The following is a 21,875-nucleotide window of genomic DNA, read 5'->3' on the forward strand; positions in this document are numbered from 1 at the left end:
AACTATTCTGTGATTTAAATTAATACCTCACAGATGATAAGTAGGTGTGACCCAACCCTGATTAATAAGTCATCAAATACTTGCTCCTGGTTAGGGTTATCAGTGTCCAAAGTAATGTCTGGCTTAGGACTTGAGGACTCATTTACCTGTCTCATCCCATGAATTAGTCTTTCCCATCCTTCTTGTTTGGGTTGGATGAAACATTGAAACATTTCTTCTTACTTCAGTCAATATGTATTTTGAGCCCAGATATTTTACAGTAGCTTTTGCAGCAGTTTTGTTTTTGCATTTATTCTATCCACATTTCTAATTAACCTTATCCACATAACAACACTTAAATATTCTGATTCAGTAGTGAGTCAGCTCTAATCAAATGTGAGTCTTACAAAATAAGGGTTTTAAATTAACGTGATTACTTGACTGTTATACATAATACTGTTTCCCTTTTCAAGGCATCTCAGAGCTTTATTTCGTAATCCTCTTTCAGAAGGCCAAACGGATTAAGTCACAACTTGTACTTCATCTAATTCTGCTTTTAAACAGAGGTTTAATTAACCTACTTAATATTTTTTCTTCTTTCCTCAGACTCTTTTATTGATGTTGATGCAGACTTCCACGCTAGGGTGCCAGTGGTGGTGTGCAGAGAAAAGCAAAGGTCTCCATTTCTTTAAGCTGTTTATATATTAAATAGAAACTTGCCAGGAGCACGTGTACTTTATTATATCTTAATGTCCAGTTTCTAGAATAACAAGCTCCTTATGTAGTTAATTTCACAGGCTCACTATTAGCATTCTTTCTATATGTTGGCATTTGATGTAAGAGGAGAAGGTGTTTTATTTTAAAAAGAATAAAATTATTTGAAAGGCAGCAGCAGAGGAAGGAAGTATTTTGACCCATTTCATTTCAGTAAAAAACAACTTTATCGAAGGGCTACTTTCTGTAGCCACCTTACTTTGTCATCCTTTTTAGCAGCATTTTTAGCAGTGCTGAATAACAATTAGCGTGACTTCCCCCATGTGTGTCTTCCTCCATCTGGAAGCATTACCATCACCACAGTACATGGGTGGTTTGTAGGCTGTAATGATTCTTCATTAGGCAGATTCCCCCAGCTCTTGGGAAAACACTCTTTTACAAAGATGAATTCCTACTTCCATTTGAACCAGCTTACCGTATTTTCCTGATTTTTATTTCCCCCCAGAAATAGTTTTAATGTATGAAAATACAGAGTTTTACTTCTGAAAAATAAAGTTCACTCAGAGAATAGCTGCCCTGTCTTCTGCTTAATGCAGTGACCTAAATGACCCATAAAGATTTTGTGAGTTTTTTATTTTCATTTTGAAGATATTTATTATCAGTGCAAATTAGTTATTGTCAGTGTAAATAATACCTGATACCTGTGTAATGCTTTTCATCTTTCTTTTTCTTTCCCCCTACCCTCAGTGGTCTTCTTTGTAAAGTGAGTGCAGGAAATGAAAACGCTTGTTTGACAACAAACCATTTAACTGCCCTTGGAAAACTTGAATCGAAGCTGGTTCCTTTGGTGATTGCTTTTCGGCACTGGGCAAAGGTAGGTTTGAGTTCTTTAAATGTGTGAGCACTTTCTATGTATGCATAAACAGTCTGCTTTGATTTTTGCTTGGTTAATCTTGTTTGGATGCATATTTATAGACATGAAGAGAGTAAGCATCTGAGCATTGGAACAAATTTTAATGTCTGCAGAAAGGAAAATTTATTGTGTCTATTTCACTGTAACATATTGCTGAAAAGATCAAAATGACTTATAGTGCTTATTAAAAATCAGATTTATGGGTCAAATATAGAATATGACCCAAGAATTTACATTCTATCTAGTTTCCCAACACTATTCTTAGGCATAGGAAGGTTTGAGTGATACCATTTATAATCGTGTATGCAGAAACTCCAAAAAATTGAGGTCATTCTCTGCTCATGCTTATATTTCTATAATGTTTTAAGTGTGATATCTCGATATTTATTAGAGCTTTTAGTATTTTCTTAAAATTGAAGGCCCCATGATGATTATAAAATTGAGATTCTGTATAGGTACTTTATAGAGAAAAGCTAGAGCTTTACTGATTAAGATTTGGCAGTAACAGGGACCCTAGGTGGCTCAGTAGGTTAAGCGTCCGCCTTTGGCTCAGGTCATGATCCCAGAGTTCTGGGATCAAGCCTGCATCGGAATCCTTGCTTAGTGGGGAACCTGCTTCTCTCTCTGCCTGCCACTCCCCCTGCCTGAGCACTTTAATGCGTTCTCTCTCTCTTTCTCTCTGACAAATAAATAAAATCTTAAAAAAAAAAAAAAAAAAAGATATAGCAGTAACAATATATAGTACCTATTGCTCTGGTCCAGGATAAGCCAAGCATTGCACCAGTCTTAACCGGGTGAATTGGTAATTACAACATGCCATCCTTTGAAAGCTGCTTCCCACCTTGTCACTGAGTAGTCTGTGCTTTTTAAACGGTTATTTCTGTTGGTGCTAATGAGTTTGCCTACATTCTCTCCCCAGTCACCTTTCTGAGCAAAGCATGAATTTTCAAGGCATTAATTAGGTTCAGAGGAGGGGACCATTAAACTGAGCAGAGCCAGTTGGCCTGCACTTAGGATTGAACCATCATTTTGATTTCACTAACAAGTGTGTTAACCAAGTCGAGTGGATTTGCCGTGGGTGTCCAAAAAAAAAAATTAGATTAAAAATTTGAAATGGAAGTTGCCCCTCAACATCACAACATGTGGTTGCTCGAAAAGTTTCAGGAAGTTTTATTTTTTGTCACTGTGGTGTTTTGGGTTTTAGACCAAATTATATAAATCATAGACTGGTACAAAAGAGTGCTTATCTTTTTTTTCTCTTATTTGTAGCTTTGCAGTATAGATCGCCCTGAAGAAGGAGGCTTGCCACCTTATGTGTTTGCCCTGATGGCCATTTTCTTTCTTCAACAGAGGAAAGAACCTCTTCTGCCTGTTTATCTAGGATCATGGGTATAAAACTTTTTTTGCTTATATATCTGATACTGATTTTATTACAGGGCCAGAATTGCTTACATGTAATTTCAAAATCTAAACTTAACCAGAACGGACATGAATTTATTTATCATGCTAGTATGAATATTCATGCCTCTCACTGCTGAAATCTTAGTGTATTTGACTATAAGATGCTGGTGTTTTAATTTGCGAAACACGTAGGGTCCTGAGGACTTTAAACAAGACATTGTGAACCCGAATTAAATTTATCCTTTGGTACATACTTCCTTTGGGTATAACTAGATACTTAAATTTACAGGTCACCTCCAGACAAACTGTACAAAGCATTCAATTGCTGTAACTTACTTTCTGTTCTAGTCTAAATAGCTCTCTGCATTCCCCGTTCTCTGGGAAATGAACGAAAATAGAAGTATGGAGACTGCAAGATGCAGAATGTTGTCGTCACCTCTTGAATAGTATTTTGTTGTTCAAGATGAGTTAGAATTCAGTAATGTGACCACTCTTTCTACATACATTAAAGTTGATTTATTCAAATAGGATTGAAGAAGTTTCCATCTCAAAGTCAAAATAATACTCTTCTCATCATTTTGGGAACTTTTCTTTTAAATCCTAGGTGCTTATCTTGATAAAATCTTATATGTATACTTACTATATAAAAAGTCTAACTTGGTAAAAAGCTTATTTCGGCACATATGGTACCGTAACCACCTTTCTTCTTAAAGTACACAGGATTCTCATCATTTAAGGAGGATTTGTTCTGTAAGAGTAGCTTAACTATGAATACATATGAAAAATATATGATTATAGGGAAGAGCTTTTTCTTTGTACTTATATAGTGAGTATTGAGCAAGGACCATTATCTGCTGGGTCCTAGGAACAAAGACCAAAGCAGAATGAGCCCCTCGTAAACTCTGTCATGGAGAAGGGATCACAGACCACTGTGTGTCCCACTGGCCTGAAGAGTACTTTCTTTGTGCTTTTGGTACTGAAACGAGAGAATGCATGGGACCAGTGGGTGTCTGCCAGATAGCTGTGCTGGTGGAAAGAAGAGAGAACAGTCAACCCTTAGCTGAGAAGTAACTATTTCTATCAGAGCCAAAAGGGCCTGTGAAGGTCTTTAAGGTTTTTCTTTCACTTTAATCCATAGAGACAGGGGTTTAGAATGAAACCAAACCAGTTAGATTCCTGTGCCCGAGAGGGCATTTAGAACACATCGTATGTGTTCCCATGCTTACTTTTTCTGGTGTCCTGGTCACCTCTGAGTAGTCATCTGTCACTGATGTGAGGATGCAAGAAAAGGGATGTGTCTGTTCTGGTGATGTGATTCTCCTCAGGATTTGCTTAAGAATACAGTAGTATGAGTACCTTGTTCAATGGCTAGTGTATTCTAGGCAGTGGTACTGGACATCCTCTAAAGTGACATTGAATTTGCTTTTGATTATACCATTTGTTTATGTAAGATTTAATCACAGAAACAGGTATGTGGTGGCCAAAAATGGATTGAATTCTGTGATCAAATAAGGCACACTCGACTGCCTAAATCGAAATGATCTACAGTTTTAAGTATTTTAAACTCATCAGGCATCAATGCTAAAGTCTTAACCAATACTAGAAGCTTCTGCTAGGGTCACAGAAATATAAAGCAAGTACAGGAGAGAAATTAAATTCAGCTCCTTATTGATGCCAGAAATTTTACATTGTTATTCCTGTACAAAATGCTTTGAAGATTTCAGTTATGTTTATAAAAGTTTCTAAACTGTTAATTCCTTAAAATCTTTAAAGCTCTATGTACGTTTGTCATTTTACTTGGCCCCAAAGGGAATATACAGATAACTAAGATGAAATTCCCAGTCAAGAAGTTCAGGTATCGTGCGTCTGTGCCCTCATCTATCTCTTCAGAGATTGTTGAACCGTTCCCTCCCAACCTACGCCGACCTCTTCCATGTCGGAGGCTGTCCTTGCAGACCTGTTACTCCCATGTATCGTTATTAGACTTTGATTTGACTAAAATTAATCATAGTGAGTTGTGACTGCTGAGCAGGTTTAACCCTGTCTTCTCAGCATCTTTTATCCCCAGCAACTAGTCTTCTAGTAGTTGTTCTTTGGAATCTACCTAAATCTGTATAGATTTAGCTTTTAGCAGTTATTTACCCATGAAAGATGGCAGGTAATATAATAGAAAAAAGAGTAGTCTAAAGTTTGCTAGCCCTACGATTCCTCCAGATCTTGTCTCTTACACATGTCCTTAGGACCTTCAGCAAGTTATTTTCTTGGAGCCTCGGAGTCCTCACCTGAGAAATTCTGAAATGAGATCATGAATGTAAAGCTCCTGAACCAAGGCAGGAGAACAAATGTAGTTCTTTTCCCCCTCAATAGAAAGTCAAGTTTTACTTATGATAGTGGGGCACAACCTCCTGTCCAAATGTCAGTTATAAATAACTGCTATAAATTCTCAGAAAAACACAAAAAACAACAACGTGAAGGCTCTAGAGACTGAACAAGCATAAGCAGACTTCGGACAGAGTCAAACTTTGGAGCAAGTGGCCAACACATAGCGAGTTTCTGTTCTTCTTTTGTGGCTTTACCCTGAAGGCACGCACTCTGACAGCAAAACCAGCCCTCTCTCTGGCCAGAGGAACTAGGGCCACCAGATAGAGGGGAAAAATACGGAGGGAAAGATACTGAAAATGGAACCCTTAATTCCCTGTGTAAACTCAGCATGTCTCTGACCAACTCCTGAACCAATCTAATCTGTCCTGTAAGGAGCTTGGAAGTCATCACTCTGTCTTCACAAAAAGGGAAAAAAAAAAAAAAAAAAAAACTGAATAAACTAAAAATCAACAGCTCTTAGATCTGTCAGAGATTTGAGGTCAAGGAAAGCCAATGCCCCTAGAACTGGAGAGACAGACAAATACAGCAAATTATAACTTGTTAGAGCAGAAGCCCAGGAGCAGAGCCAATACCAGGGTAAGAGGGCTTAGACTGTGGTTCTGGAGGCTCAGTCTGCACAAGCCTGAGAGTGAAAAATAGCAGGGGCCCCAGTCTTAGTGAACCTCCCAGTGATTTCACAGGTTCTACTCCAAGAACCCCCACCAGATTCTCAGGGTGGAGATCCAAGAACAATCCCCTTGTGCTTTTGGCAGGATGAGAAAAGAAGTCACCATTTTGAAGTATGCCCAGAGCACGCTATTCTCCTAAACAAAAGCCTGCCTTCAAGTGAAACTTTTTTTTTTTACCAGGGCCTAACCGGCCTAGGGAAAAGAAAAATACCCAATTCCAGGCCCTTTCCTGTGCCTTCCTGTCTTACTTCAGGTGGGGAGGATTGAAAAGCACTTTGTCAAGGTCACAGTCCAGGAGCACAGGCTCTGCTAAAAGACTGACACCTGATCATAGGACTATAGAATGCTTCCCCTCCCACAGACCTTACCACATTGTTAGGGCTTCTGCATAAAATGGGATTATAATGGCAAGACCTCAATTCAGAAGAAATCTCTTGAGAAACCCAAAAACCACAGGGAAGACAAAAACAAGGACACCAGAGAAACTTTGAGCCTCTTGACATCTACAGCTAAAACAATCAGTAAACATAGCCTAACTCCTAGCAAAATTAAACTTTACACTAAAGTTCCTTAAAAAAATGAACTGAGATCAGAATTGCTGTCCACCACAGAAGAGACAGTCTGCAGTTGGTATAGCCAAGTTAATTACCTATAAAAGTAGCTACATGTTCTAGAGCAACATAAAGAATCCATAATTTTCACAATACAGTATAGCATTATAGTATCCAGAATGCAGTCTAAAATTACTCAATATACAAAGAGCAAGGAAAATGGGACCTAGGGGGAGCCTGAGACATCTCACAACCTTGAGATATGTATGACCTGAGCTGAAATCAAGAGTGGGATGCTCAACTGACTGAGCCATCCAGGTGTTGCAACCCATAATAAGTTCTTAAAGAAAGGAAATAACAAATAAAGATACGGACAAAATCAACAAAGAGAAAATAGAGTAACAGTAGAGAAAACAAGGCCAACTGTTCAATCAGTAATACTGATAAGCCCCCCATAGATTCATGAGAAAGGAAGAGAACACAGTATCAGGAATGAAGGGGGGTTATCGCTCCAGATCTTACAGACATAAATGGATAAAAGAATATTATAAACAATTTTTAAAGATTTTATTTATTTATTTGACAGACAGGAGATCACAAGTAGGCAGAGAAGCAGGCAGAGAGAGGGAAGGGGAACCAGGCTCCCCACTGAGTGGTTAGCCCGACGAGGGGCTCGATCCCAGGACCCTGAAACCATGACCTGAGCCGAAGGCAGAGGCCCAACCCACTGAGCCACCCAGGTGCCCCTATAAACAATTTTATACCAAAAAAATTAGAAAACTTAGATCAAGGAGACCTGTCCTTGTAAGACTCACAAAAAGAGCATTCAAGAAAAAAAAATAGCCTGTGTAAACTCAGCATGTCTCTTGACTTTATTTTTTTTTTAATTTACTCCCTTTATTTTTATTTACTCCCTTTATTCACTGAAGAAAATGAATTTGTAATTAAAGACCTTCCCATGAAGAAAACTCCAGGCTCAAATGGCTTTACTTGTGAATTCTGCCAAACGTTTAAGGAAGAAATAATATCAACTACATAAGCTCTTTCAGAAGATAGGAGAAAGAAGCCAGCATTACCCTGATATCAAAACCAGACACACAAAAGAAAGCTGTTATATACCAGTATCCCTCAAGAGCATGGACACTGAAACCCTGAGCAAAATATTAACAAATCAACTGCGAAATATACAAAAATAATAAAGGAGAAAAACTCATGTGATCCTCAAGAGATGCAGGAAAAAAAAATAAAATTCAACATTCATTTATGATTAAAAGAAAACAAAAACAAAACCTCTCTTCAAACTGGGAACAGAAGGGAACTTTCTCAGCCTGAAAATGGGCATTTATGAAAATCACCTCTCAGTAACATCCTACCTAATATTGGAATCCGGATATTTTACCTGTACCACTGTGAACAAAAAAAAAGATGTGTCCTTCCCCATCCCACCACCCCCCCCACACTATTTCTATCTAAATACTTAAAGGAAGTTCTCGTCATTACAATAAGGAAAGAAAATAAAATAAAAAACCTGAAAGGAAGAAGTAGAAGTTTTTCTATTTCAGGTAACGTGATGGTTTACATAGAAAATCCTAGAAAACTACAAAACCACCTCTAGAGCTTACTAGTATATTTAGTTTGAACATAGAATACAAAGATGATATAAAAAAAATTGTACTTTTATATATTAGCAACATTTAAAAAGGTTTTGAACAATTCCATTACCAATGCTTCTTGATAACACAATAATGAAGAATAAATTTAACAAAAGATCCATAAGACTTCCAACTCGAAAACTAGAATATTACTGTGAAAGTTAAATAAGAACATACATAAATGTAGAGACACACCAAGTCTGTGGACTGGAAGCATTGATACTGTTTTCAACAAAAATGCCTACGCATTTCATTGGGGGAAAGTCTTTAAAGCAGTTGATCATGGAAAAACTAGACAATAAGGGAAAAAAATATAAACATCAACCCTTTACCTCCCAAATTACCCCCAAATTAACTCAAAATAGATCAAAGAATTAAAGGTGGAAGTTAAAATTATCAAATTCCTTGGGCACCTGGATGACTCAGTCTGCTAAGCCTGTGCGTTCGGCTCAGGTCATGATCCCAGGCTCCTGGGACGGGGCCCTGCACCGGGATCCCTGGTCAGTGGAGAGTCTAAAGCTCCTACATCTGCCTCTCCCTCAACTCATGCTCTCGCTCACTTGTTCTGAAATAATCAAATACCTAGAAGAAAACAGGAAAAAAATCTTTGCAGCCTGAGGGTGGGCAAGAATTTCTTAGCTAGAGCCCTAAAAGCACAGCGCCCCCCCCCACAGCGTGGCTTAGTGATTGTTACAGGAAGAGCCTTCAAAGCGGAGTAGTGCTGTCAGCCAGGTGGTGGCAGCGGGGGGGAGCATATGGGGAAAATGGGACTGAGCAGTGGCAAAGGGACAGATTACCTAAATTCTTTCTAAGCCCTGAATTTTATTCTGAGTTCTAAGGAAACCACTGTGAGCAGGACAGCTTATGGTTTGGGATTACTCTGTGTACTAAACCAAAAACATAGTCCCACTTGTTGTAGAAATATATTTGAGAAACAGGGTACCACATCCATACCATGACTCGTGTACCTTAACCAGTTTAAAGCCTGTGATCAATCCCACCACACAGTCAAAACAGAACAAAACAAAAAACACCTGTTCAACTTTGTTCCACATTTCTTAGACCTTTTGAGCCCAGGCTGTGTTCTTTAGCAATTGACATCTCAGGAACATCAGTAGAAAACAGTTTCTTACATTAAGCATTCACTGTGTGCCTTTTGCTGTGTCGGTGGATTTTGTACATTATTTCATGTCACAAGTATCACGGAGGAGGTTCTAGTGTAGCCCATTTCTACAGAAACCTGAGATCTCACAGTTCCTCCAGGGAGCCGAGGTTGGGACCTGTGCAGTTTGACTCCAGAGCCTGTGGCCTTGAGCCCAGGCTGTGTTACCTTCTCATGGACTGTTTACTAAAGAAGTATTTCAAAAATCACCATTTCTTTTGCAAGTGAAAACTTGTTTTTTATTTCAAAGAATATTTTTAAATGAACAGATGTCTCGGTTCATAAACTGATATGATAACCTTTTCTATTTTCAGTGAGTTATGTTTCCATTTCTTCCAAATAAATAAACTGGGTTTGATATAAAATCTTTTCTATCTCATTGTAATAGGATATGTCTGATTTTTCCTAGATTGAAGGATTCTCATTAAACAAACTAGGGAACTTCAACCTTAAAGATGTTCAAAATGACGCCGTGTTCTGGGAATACACTGAGAGTGCCGCCGGCGATGCAGACACAGCAAAAGAAGGGGCCCCAAAAGAAATGCCTGTTAAAAGGGGACAGGTCTGTTCTCTCTCATTTTTAATTTTGCCATTTATATTTGATTTCACTGTTAATTGTGGAGTCTGTGAGTTATCGGTCCTCCTCTCATCTGTCAGCTATCTTAACTCTTCCATGGATGTTCTCATTTCCTAGTCTGTTCAGTCCTTGCAATAGATAAATAATGAGAAAAGGTAAAATTCAGATCACTGAATCCACAGTGAAGAAGTACTTGGTATAATGCATTTCAGTGTCCTCATCCGTACCATTAGGGGTAGGCAGGGAAATTTATGCACAAGGAAAGAATTGCTGTTGAAATTTAAACAAATCTGAGCAATGTCATTGTACTAGAAATAAGAATAGGAATCTGCCCCAAATTGGTATATGGGCCCTGACCCCACGACCTTCCCCGTAACTCTCTGGTTTGCAGTGGCAGCAATAGCCACAAAGGACTTCTGAGACCAGGATCCTAGTCCTCACTCTACTCAAGTCCTGTCGCTCCTCTGGTCCGTGCCTAAAATGGGGAAGTGGCGGCGAGTCATAGATTCTCCAGTTGTGTTTTCTTGAGTCCTTGAGTGCTGGAGAGAGAAGGGAGGTGGTGCCACTCAACCCGTTGCCACCAGAACACCACCACTTTTTTCTGTTTTCTTCTTGGGGTTCCAGTAGTGGAGAAGAGTACAGGCTGTGGAGCCAGAATCTTTGAATTTATATCCAGCTGTCCCACTTCCTGGCTGTGTGTCCTTGGGCAAGTGACTTAATCTTCCTGGGCCCAAGTTTCCTCATCTAAAAATGGAGATGATACTGGTACCCTCTGATAGAGTCATTGACTTCTAGAATGCTTAACTCAGTGCCAAGCAAGTGGTAAGCACTCAGTAAATGTTACTTGTCGTTTTGGGGTGGGGGCTTGTTTTTGTCTTTTGGAAAAGAAAGTGTTTCCTACTTTAAAAGAAGAAAAACAATAACGAGAAACAGCTTAAGTACGACTAGTGTAGATAAGTCCACGTTTTTGTAAGTTCCACGTGGTGGTATTATCAAGTCATCTCGGTGAAATGCTTACAAGCCCTTAGCGATAAGGGTTATGGATAAAGAGGTGAAATTTAATGAGGCTTTCAACTTCTGGGTGTTTACTTTGTGTCCTCAACTACAGTGTTTGGGACCTAGATAACTTCGGATTTCAGGCAGTTCTGCTTTGTAAATCTACGTAATGGCATTTTCATACTTGACAAGAATATTTGTGGTCAGGATTTAGTGGTTAATAAAATACTATACCACCACTTGTTTTGAAGTTCAGTATAATAAAGTGTGATGGGCAACAGATTTGTATCCCTGAGAAGGAAAAGCTGTTGCTGTAAGCCCAAGCAAATACTTGAAGTTTACATTTTTGTGTTATTTGGAGAGATTATTAGTCCTGCTACCGCATCAGAAATGAAGACCTAGGCAGGGTCGAGAGTGATTGCGTTGTCTGGTAAGAGAGCACTGTACCAGGATCGAGACCGTTCTGCCGCTGACAAGCAGTGGGACCTTTGACGAGTCACGTCAACTCTTCGGGCTTTAGTTTTCTCTTGTAACTTAATGGGAGTTGAACTGGATTACCTCACAAGAGCCATCTTATGGTTGTGACATTATGTTTCAATGATAAATGGATTTCTTGTACTTAAAGACTATAAATGAAATACAGAGAGCAACCAAATCTGCCAGATGCTTTCCCTTGTTTCTCATTTAATCCTCATAACTATCCTGTGTTATAGGTGGTACCGTCCCTACTCTGCAGATAATGATAGCGACCATTTTTTGAACATGTGTGCCAGGCACTGTGCTAAGCTCTTTACAGACATTCTCTCACTCAGTCCTCCCAACAACCCTCTGAGGTGGGTACTGTAATCCCCATTGTTCAGATGAGGAAACTGAGCCGTAGACAGCATAGAGCTTGGCCAGGATCATACATGGCTAGTACATGGCAGAGTTGGATTTCAAGCCTCAAGTGTCCCATTGCAAAGCCAGTTCCATTAGCCACTATGCTGTCATGCTGACTGAGAGTGAAGAGGCTAAGGCCAAGAGCAGTTAAGAGCTATGAAGTGGCAGAGTCAGTATTTGGACTTTTTTGTTTCTATTCTACGTCCTATGCACCTTCCGGTATATTCTGTCACTGTATGTTCCAGTTTGTTGAGAGTCAGTGAATGTAAAACTGGCATCAATTTCTGATATCAAGAGTTACTTGACTTTGGAGCACCTGGCTGGCTCAGTTTTAACAGCATGAGACTCTTGATCTCGGGGTCATGAGCTCAAGCCCCATGTTGGGCATAGAGATTATTACTTAAATAAATAAACCTCTTAAAAAAAAAAAAAAAAAAGTTGACTTTAAAATCAGTTGTCCCTGGCAGATTCAGTGAGCTTATGAAACTTCTCAGAACAAACGAAAAGAGTGTTTTGCCTTTTGCTCTCTGCCTGTAGAAGCCGCCCATTTTTGAGTGCGTGAGCGTAGAGGTGCCCTCCAGCGGCAATTTGGCAACTCCAGGGAGAGCTCTGTGCTGAGTAGCAATCCGGGCACGTTTCTCTCCACCTGTCATTAAGGCTTCTAAATAAGGAGTGCCCCCTGGTTGCCTAAAATTGCCCCTCTGCTCCTATGATGATGGTTAGATTTTAACATGCTCTCATCCCAGGAGTGCAGGGTAGAAATGCCGTTTTCCCACAAACAGACTATAACCCAGATGTGATTTACCTAGATGGATTGTCAAATTCCTATCTTTGCTAAGGTTTTTCAGGTTTTTTGTAATTTGCTTGAATGATCTCTAGTTTTTCAGATTGTGCTGACACCTGAACTCACCTGTGTGTTTTCTCTTTGCTGTTAATAGGTATCATTAATATTTGATTTCAAGCCCCTGCCGTCAGTACCAGTTGGGCAGCTCTGGGTGGAAATGCTTCGATTCTATGCTTTAGAATTCAATTTGGCTGACTTAGTGATCAGTATTCGTGTTAAAGAATCTGTATCTCGGGAGTCAAAGGATTGGCCCAAAAAGCGCATTGCCATTGAAGGTATCTCAGAACATTTATTTTTAATTCCTTGTCTTTTTAAGGTACCAGTCTAACCGCATGCTTTTTACTTCATTCTCCTTTCAGCCTCCACGTGTAATGTAGGCCTGATCCCAAAAGTGAAATAGTTAGAATCTTGCATGTGTTACTGCGGTCATTCTAAGGGATCAAGCTGTTTGTTCATCCTGGGTTTTTTAAGCACTGCAGTAAAATGTCTTAGTTAAAAAACAGCTAAAACAGTGGCTGGCCTGAGTCCTTGCTTTCTTTGTAAATTGCTTAACAACTTAAGTGCTCCCTCCCCGCAGCCCACCCTGATGTGTGAATCCCCCTTTCCTCTTTACTGTTCTCATTGTTGGATTTTTTTTGATTCAGTTCTTTCCTGGATTGTTGTGTTCATTTAGTTTTATGAAGGTGAGAAAATACTTTTTCTCATGAAAAATAATTGTTCATTGGATTCCTTTTCATAGAGAGAGGGGCTTGTTATTTTTGGAATATCTACAGTAGCATTTGGAACTGATTCATGAAAACATTTTTTCTAGCAAAGGCTCATTTAACTAAAACCATTGTATGAAAGACTCGCTGATGTGCCCTGTAGACTACATTAAATGGACTAGCTCTTCTCAGCTTTGCAGGGTCAGGAGGTTGAAACCCCTCTAGAAATCTTAATTCTCCTCCTTCAGACAACTTAAAGAACCTCCTAAATGGAATTCTCGTATTTTTGCTTGATTTTTTTCAAGCTTTATATTGCATAAGAGGGTTTTTGGTTTTTTGGTGGTTTTTGTTTTTTTTTTTTTTTTGCATTTTGCATTTTGCATAAATTCTGTGTGCAGTCATGGGGATCTCACATTTTTAAACCCTCCCCTGCAGTTTCTCTGGCTCAGCTCTTCTGGCCAATTGCCTAACCTGCTGGAGTTCTAGGGGAGGAGAAAAGATTGAGAGAAGTGGTGTCTCCTCCTGGTGCCTCCCTCTCGCCCCTGAATTCAGTCCAGCCAGTTCAGTGATGGGGCTTCCCAGGGCAGAAGAGTGGAGGTAAGCTCTACACACCACAGGGCCTGGCTGAGTGGGGAGGCAGAGCACTCAGCAGAGCCTGGTGGGAAGCCCTCTCTTCCCCAAGGCACAAGAGCCACACAGATGACACCTTTTTTACCTCCAGAGTCACAGAACAAAATAGGGAAGGGGTATTGGTTCGGAACAGAACGGGTACTCTTCATAGAACAGACGTTTAAGGAAACATTTCTTTTTGTTCTTAAACTACCTCTTTTTTATTCCCCATCCCCAGTTTTTAAAAAAGCATACAAGATTCATGCTAAACTTTAGTATCGTTTGTTGTCTGTTTTTATCTACAGCAGGCTAATTTTTAAAACATGAGATAGAAATGTATGAAGTGGTGGATTTTTCTTTCTTTTTTTTTCGTTACAGATCCCTACTCTGTTAAAAGAAATGTGGCAAGGACTCTAAATAATCAACCAGTGTTTGAATATATACTTCATTGTTTAAGGACAACGTATAAGTATTTTGCCCTTCCACACAAAATTACAAAATCCAGCCTTCCAAAGCCTCTGAGTACTGTCACATGTCTTTCTGAACATTCTAAAGAAGTAGCCGAGCATGACCCGGGTACACAAGCAAAAGAGGATAAACTGAAAAACTCAGTTTTGGCTCAAGAGCCAGGTGCTGCCATTTCAACTACAGACACCTGCACGGTGCAGCCACTGACTCTTGTTAAAGAGACCGCTGAAAGCTTTGGAAGCCCCCCATCGGAGGAACTGGGAAATGGGCATGTCAGTGTCCGCCTGGAAAACCGAGACAGTATCAAGGCAGGGGCCAGTTGTGATGAGCATGGGGATATTAAAGGACACCATCAAGAAACAGGAAGTGAACCTGGGAGAGAGGGCAGGCATCCTTTGATTGCCGATGATCAAGGTCTAAGGAGTAGCAGACGTGGAGAGTTTGTCACCTGTGGTGGCGCGCAGAATAATGAGACAGAGAGCACTTTGCGTTTAGAAGGCTTCCAAAATCCCGCAGCCAAAGCGTGTGATGGATTCACTACTTCGGAAGACAAGGCTGATGTTGATGAAGAAGGCATAGAAGGTACCGATGATCTTGAAGATGCTCTAAGCCACTTCGCCCCCTCAAGACAGGGCCATACATCAGGAATCATTCATTCCGATGAAGAGGAGGAGGAAGAAGAGGAAGAGGATGACGATGAAGAGCCCAGGCTGTCCATTACCCAAAGGGAAGATGAGGATGACTTGGCTAATGAAGATGAGTTAGAAAATACATACACGGGATCAGGGGACGAGGATGCCCTGTCTGAGGAGGAGGATGAATTAGGGGAGTCTGCTAAGTGTAAAGACTCGAAAGAAGGTGGAAAACTTGCGGCTGGGGCTCTACTAACGGAATTCAATAAGATCTGTCTTAAAGAAGAAAATACATGTGAGGAAGATTCAACTGTGTCTGATTTCTTCTATGAATTTAGTAAACTCACCTTCACTAAAGGCAAGGTAATCAGTGCCACTTAGTGCCACAGAACTAAGAGACATTAAACAGGTTTCTTTTTAAGTATTTTATTTATTTATTTGACAGAGATCACAAGTAGGCAGAGAGAGAGGAGGAAGCAGGCTCCCTGCTGAGCAGAGAGCCTGATGTGGGGCTCAATCCCAGGAACCAGGGATCATGACCTGGCCAAAGGCAGAGGCTTTAACCCACTGAGCCACCCAGGCGCCCCAAGACATTGAACAGTTTTAATGCATGTAATTTTAATTTTCATGTACTAGAACAGAGCTTTCCCATGTCTCGTGGTAGTGAGGAGTTGGTGCAGTCCAATACAACCACTCGATCACCTTCCCTCCTTAGACCCGTATGAATTTGCATTGGAGAAAGGGAATGCTCTTGGTAGTGGAAATTACTACCTTTTTCTCCTGAGTATCCCATAAGATGTCCCCGTTTGGCTGCACGTTATTTTTATTCCTTTGGCAAGTGAGAGTAGACTGTGGACTTCTCAAAAAATGATTCAGGGCCCCTTTATTTGGCAGAGTTGTATCTTACGTCTTGTTTTGCTTTGCCACCTTCCTGCAGTCTCCTATGGTCGTGTGCAGCTTATGCAAACGAGAAGGTCATCTCAAGAAGGACTGTCCCGAAGACTTCAAAAGAATTCAGCTGGAACCTTTGCCACCACTGACACCCAAATTTTCAAATATCTTAGATCAAGTTTGCATCCAATGTTATAGTAAGTTATTAATATTTCTTTTCATTTATCAAAATATTGCATTGACATTGGCTCAAGAGTCCGTAGAATCACTGACCTGTTAGCTCCGTCACCGAGACCAGGTCTGTTCCATTCTCCACTGCGTCCATGGAGCTCTCTGTAATGCCTGTGCCAGTTGAGACTCACAGTAAACAATTGTTGAAGGAAAGACAGGGAGGGAGGGAGGATCTTTTCATTCTAACTGTTGGAATACTAGCATTCCCAGCTGGTTTTCCTTGAACTGTTTTCCTAAGTGCAGTTAATAGTATCTCTTGGCAAGGAGTACTGCACAGGTCAAGTAGGGAAGGAGTGTGCTCGCTGCTCCCCGTTGGGAGAGTTGTGGGTTAAATTAGCATAATAATGGCTTCTGAGAAATGTTCCCTGTGAAGAACTTACTTAACTCTTCATCCCAGCATTTCCAAAATCTGAGCATAAAATACTTTAATTAACACTTATTAATGACCCCCTAACAGCCCTTTGAGGAATACCAATTTGGGGAAGCGGAGGGTTAGAGTTAAAGGAAAAACACTGAAAGGAAGAAGCAGGCCTCTCTTCAGATGAACTTGATGCATCACTGTGCTACCTCCTGAGGGAGCTGTGCTGGAAGGCACTTACTTATTAACCAGTGACTGAGTGGTTTTTCAACCTTTTTGGAGTTTATAAGCTATAAAAGGAAACTAGAGTCCCCTTAGAAAACTATATATATATATATATATACACACACACACACATATACACACATGCTCACAAATTTCTGTGCCCTGAGGGCCACCTTTATAGAACCCTGGGTTTCTGAAACCTCATAGCAGAACCACTGTTCAGATTCCTGGGAACAGATTCATTCATTCTTTCTTTCTTTCAATTATTTTTTATTTTGGGGGGTATAATACATTATTAATTTTTTAATTTTTTCCTTTTAATTTTAAAAAGTCAGTTAACATATAATGTTTTATTAGTTTCAGAGGTAGAAATCAGTGATTAATAGTTGCATATGTACTCAGTGCTTGTTACATCATGTGCCCTCCCTAATGTCCATCACCCAGTTACCCCATCCCTCCCATACCTTTCCCCTCCAGCAAGCCTCAGTTTGTTTCCTATGATTTAGAGTCTCCTATGGTTTGTCTCCCTCTCTGATTTTGTCTTTGTTTGATTTTTTTCCTTCCTTCCCCTCTGATCCTGTTTTGTTTCTTAAATTTCACATATGAGTGAGATCATATGATAATTATCTTTCTCTGATTGACTTACTTCATTTAGCTTAATAGCCTCTAGTTCCATCCACGTCATTGCACATGGCAAAATTTCATTTTTTTTTAAAGATTTTATTTGTTTATTTGACAGAGATCACAAGTAGACAGAGAGGCAGGCAGAGAGAGAAAGAGATGGAAGCAGGCTCCCTGCCGAGCAGAGAGCCCGATGCAGGACTTGATCCCAGGACCCCGAAATCATGACCTGAGCCTAAGACAGCAGCTTAACCCACTGAGCCACCCAGGCGCCCAAAATTTCATTTTTTGAAACTGCATAGTATTCCATCATGTATATGTACCACAGCTTCTTGATCCATTCATCTGTTGATGGACATCTAGATTCTTTCCATAGTTTGGCTACTGTGGACATTGCTGCTATAAACATTCAGGTGCACATGCCCATTTGGATCACTACATTTGTATCATTGGGGTAAATACCCAGTAGTGCAATTACTGGGCCATACGGTAGCTCTATTTTCCGTGTTTTGAGGACCCTCCATACTGTTTTCCAGAGTGGCTGCACCACTCTGCGTTCTCACCAACAATGTAAATGGTGGGGACAGACTATTTTCAAAGAAAGACGTTCTCTATTTTATATTACTAATGCTATCTACCAAGAAGACACATGGAATTTAGTTTTCTTTTTAAGTTGTTAGATTTGTTTTATAAAATGATTTTTTTTTCTCCAAAGCACACGAACAATCTTTGTTTCTAAAATTTATTTTTATTTTAAACAGAGGATTTTTCTCCAACTATTTTAGAAGATCAAGCTCGTGAACATATTCGGCAAAACCTAGAAAGTTTCATAAGACAGGAGTTTCCAGGTAAATAACTTTTTACATTTAAGAAAAGTAGCATGACCTTCCTTCAGAATGAGTACATGTGTTACAAGCACATTAACTTGGAGAATGAGAAAGAATGATGGTGATGGGGACAGGGCTTCAGTTACTTTATGATCCGCTGAGGATGGTATTTGGTCTGCCCGATCCTACTTTACCAACAGTGAAGATAGTAGCAGTATGGGATTTCTGTTAACAGACCCCACAACTGAAATTTCATTTTGTGTTCTTTTTATTTATTTTTAAAGATTTTACTGATTTATTTGACAGAGAGATCACAAGTAGGCAGAGAGGCAGGCAGAGAAAGGGTGGGGGGAAGCAGGCTCCCTGCTGAGCAGAGAGCCGGTTGCGGGGCTTGATCCTAGGACCCTGAGATCGAGACCTGAGCTGAAGGCAGAGGCTTAACCCACTGAGCCACCCAGGCGGCCCATTTTTCGTGTTCTTTTTAAAGTCAAAGTCACATCTCTAAAAAATGAATATTTAGAAAGCAGTAAAATTACATTACTAAATATACTGATGTGATCCACATTTTCCTTGAACTGTCCTTTCATTTAAGAATAAAGTTTGGGGGATGCCTGGATGGCTCAGTTGGTTAAGCAGCTGCCTTCAGTTCAGATCATGATCCCAGGTCGTGGGATCGAGTCCCCACATTGGGCTCCTTGCTCGGTAGGGAGCCTGCTTCTCCCTCTGACTCTGCCTACCACTCTGTCTGCCTGTGCTCGCTCGCTCTCTCTTTCTCTGACAAATAAATAAATAAAATCTTTAAAAAAAAAAAAAGAATAAAGTTTGGCACTTGGTCATCTTTCACACTATATGTAGATTGCATTTATTTAAAGTAAATTTTGAAAAAAAAAAAAATTTGAGAGGAAAAAGTTTGTAATAAGTGAACTGGTTAATAAAAGAACATAATTATAATGAGATTCATATAAGATAGTTAACAACTGGGTATTTTTTGATTCATGAGAGGGCTATTTTGATCAGTTGATTAAATGTATTCAGGTAATTAGTTACTACTTTTCGTATATCCCTAACAGGAACTAAACTGAGCTTGTTTGGCTCCTCCAAAAATGGATTTGGGTTCAAACAGAGTGACCTTGACGTCTGTATGACGATTAATGGACTTGAAACTGCAGAGGTACAGTGACCACCTAAAACTTGAATTTGCCGTGGCGGTGTGATTTGATAATCTTGACTGGCAGTACAGCTTGGTGTTTTCCAAATTTATCAGCAATACCATATGAAGTACGCCATTTGACACAGTCTATCTGCTCAGATACTTACGGAGCTTAGAGGTAACCGTGAGGAGGTACCAGGGTGTGTATTTTCAACATATAGTACAGAGAGGATTTGAAAGCAGCCTGTGGGAACACTACCAGGCCTAACCAGCCCCTCCGGTGTCCCATTGGCATGGCCAGTGGGCAGACATTGATGCACACACCCACAGGAGCCTTTTTGAAAAATGTTTTAGGAAGCAGACAGTGTGGTCTTCTGAGACTTGTTTAGCAGGCAGGCAAATATACCATGATAAGAACACTATACTTACAGTTCAGAGACCCAGATTCAAGACAGGCTTGCTTCATATGTTCCTTACCACATGGTCTTTGGTTGGTAATCTGTAAAAGGAAAACATGCCCTCTGCTCCTCGTGCCTCAGGAGATTTGCTCTGCACCTCAGCTTGGATCATGTATGTCAGGAGTCAGCGGACTAGAGCCCACAGGCTAAAGCCAGCCTACTGCCTGTTCTGTCAGAAACAGAGCACAGTCACATGCCTCCATTTGTGAAGTGTTGACGGCCTCTGTGTTCGTTCAATAATGACAGAGTTGAGTAGTTACAACAGGGTCATACGGCCTACAGAGGAGAAAAGGTTTGCTAGCCCCTAACAAATTTAAGGCCTTTATAAAATATAAAATACTGCATAAAGACAGAAAGTCTGAGAAGTGTGAAGTCCCTTTTTTTATTTTTAACCACAGCCCAGATTCTGTATAGCCAAAAATGAGTGATGTTGCTGTCACTCAGGGCCTTTTTATGACTTTGCTTACTTTCCAGTCTTTGTCTTTTGAGGATGTATGTGTTTTGGGAGAATAGGCAAAAGTTAGCTACCTGAGTTTGGTGAGTAAAGAGGATAAGTAGGATTGGGTCCAATAGATGGAATTACCTCATTGTACATCATCAATATTGAATTTTTACATAGCTTAGAAACAAGCTTTATGGGCATTTCTGAAGGAAAATTTCCAGTACATCTGGGATGTGTGTAGCCATCAAAAGGGTTTATGTTGTTAAAGGTGAGCCCAATGTTTTTAAGTATGATTTATTTGAAATATTTGGATTTGCTGTATGACTTTCATTTGTGCATTATACACAGTCCTGTGGAGGGATTCTCTGAACTTAATCACTTTACATAGCTGTTCGTCAGCTCTTAACTGAAATATAATGAAAGTCCACCCAGAATGAACAAAACGGGGCACAGAAGCTCCACCTTCTTTATTCTGGCACAGAGGGCACTTCTGAGTAGCAGAGTTACATAGAGGGGGCAAATGAAGGTCCTCATTTGGACAATGGTTCAGACTTTTCTGGGACATCTGATTTCAGTCTCTCTTATACCTCCAAAAACAATTTTAGTAAATAGGGTCTATGGGAGTTTTTGTATCCTTAGGCTTTTTCCTATGAATACTGACCAAGGCTTGCCGAGGAGGGAAAAATGTATATAGAATGAGTTGAAATTAATATCATTATTTCTGAAGGTAATGGAAACTCTCTGTAACCAGGTTAGGAACCTGTCTTCCCTTTGTGATTCAGCACATGCACTTTTTGTTGCAGGGGTTGGACTGTGTAAGAACTATTGAAGAACTGGCAAGAGTCCTCAAAAAGCATTCAGGTACCTCAGCAAACTTTGTCTAAAAATATTTTTGTCTTTTTTATCAGTGTTTTGCATACTTAAAATTTATTCATGCCAATGCAACAAGTAAAGTGGCGCACGTAGAGTACATTTGGAGAGTTGGTGTCTTTCAACAATTTTGTGTGATGAAGTAGGAAAGAATCGGTAATCATTTGTGTGCGTTTTGTTGCCTAGCTGAGTTTTATTTCAGAACAAAAGAGCAGGGCATCGAGAGAGGAGTTTCAGGCGGTTCTTATTACTCATTAAGGTAAAGTCAGCAGATGCTTGGAAACCAGTGAAGTTTCTTCCAAGAGAGGAGCAACCCGATAAAAGTAAAACTTAAGCTTTTTCGTCAGCTGGTAGAGTCTCTCAGAGAAGGTATCCTCTAAGTGAATTCAGGGCCAAAGGACCTTAACCAGGTGCTAATGATCCTAAAAGGGAAAAGGATAGGAGAGATTCCCAAGGGGACGTGGTACCTGCAAGAAAGAAAGAAGGGTTCGGACTGATGTTAGGTACTTGAGAAATGAGTACTTGTAAGAGGACACCACATGGAGGTGTGTAGTTTGCCATGAAGGTATAATCTCCAGGAGTTAAAAGTCCAGCAAGCAATTAGAAATATAGAGTTGTTGGTCAGGATTAAAGAACAAAAGAAAACAATTTTTCATTGAAATCCTTGAAGA

The 21,875-nt window shown here is 40.0% G+C and overlaps 1 protein-coding gene across 1 annotated transcript in view; it reads left to right on the forward strand.

Moving 5' to 3' along the window:
• TUT7 (terminal uridylyl transferase 7) overlaps nt 1-21,875 on the forward strand; it is a 59,097-nt gene that overhangs the window by 12,259 nt on the left and 24,963 nt on the right. Inside the window, 10 exon segments of the mRNA XM_032308694.1 lie at nt 586-655; nt 1,441-1,567; nt 2,876-2,995; nt 9,832-9,984; nt 12,813-12,993; nt 14,410-15,494; nt 16,069-16,219; nt 18,219-18,305; nt 19,355-19,455; nt 21,138-21,195. Coding sequence (XP_032164585.1) covers nt 586-655; nt 1,441-1,567; nt 2,876-2,995; nt 9,832-9,984; nt 12,813-12,993; nt 14,410-15,494; nt 16,069-16,219; nt 18,219-18,305; nt 19,355-19,455; nt 21,138-21,195 — 2,133 coding nt within the window.

This window comes from Mustela erminea, chromosome 12, assembly GCF_009829155.1.
Source record: "Mustela erminea isolate mMusErm1 chromosome 12, mMusErm1.Pri, whole genome shotgun sequence".
NCBI lineage: Eukaryota > Metazoa > Chordata > Mammalia > Carnivora > Mustelidae > Mustela > Mustela erminea.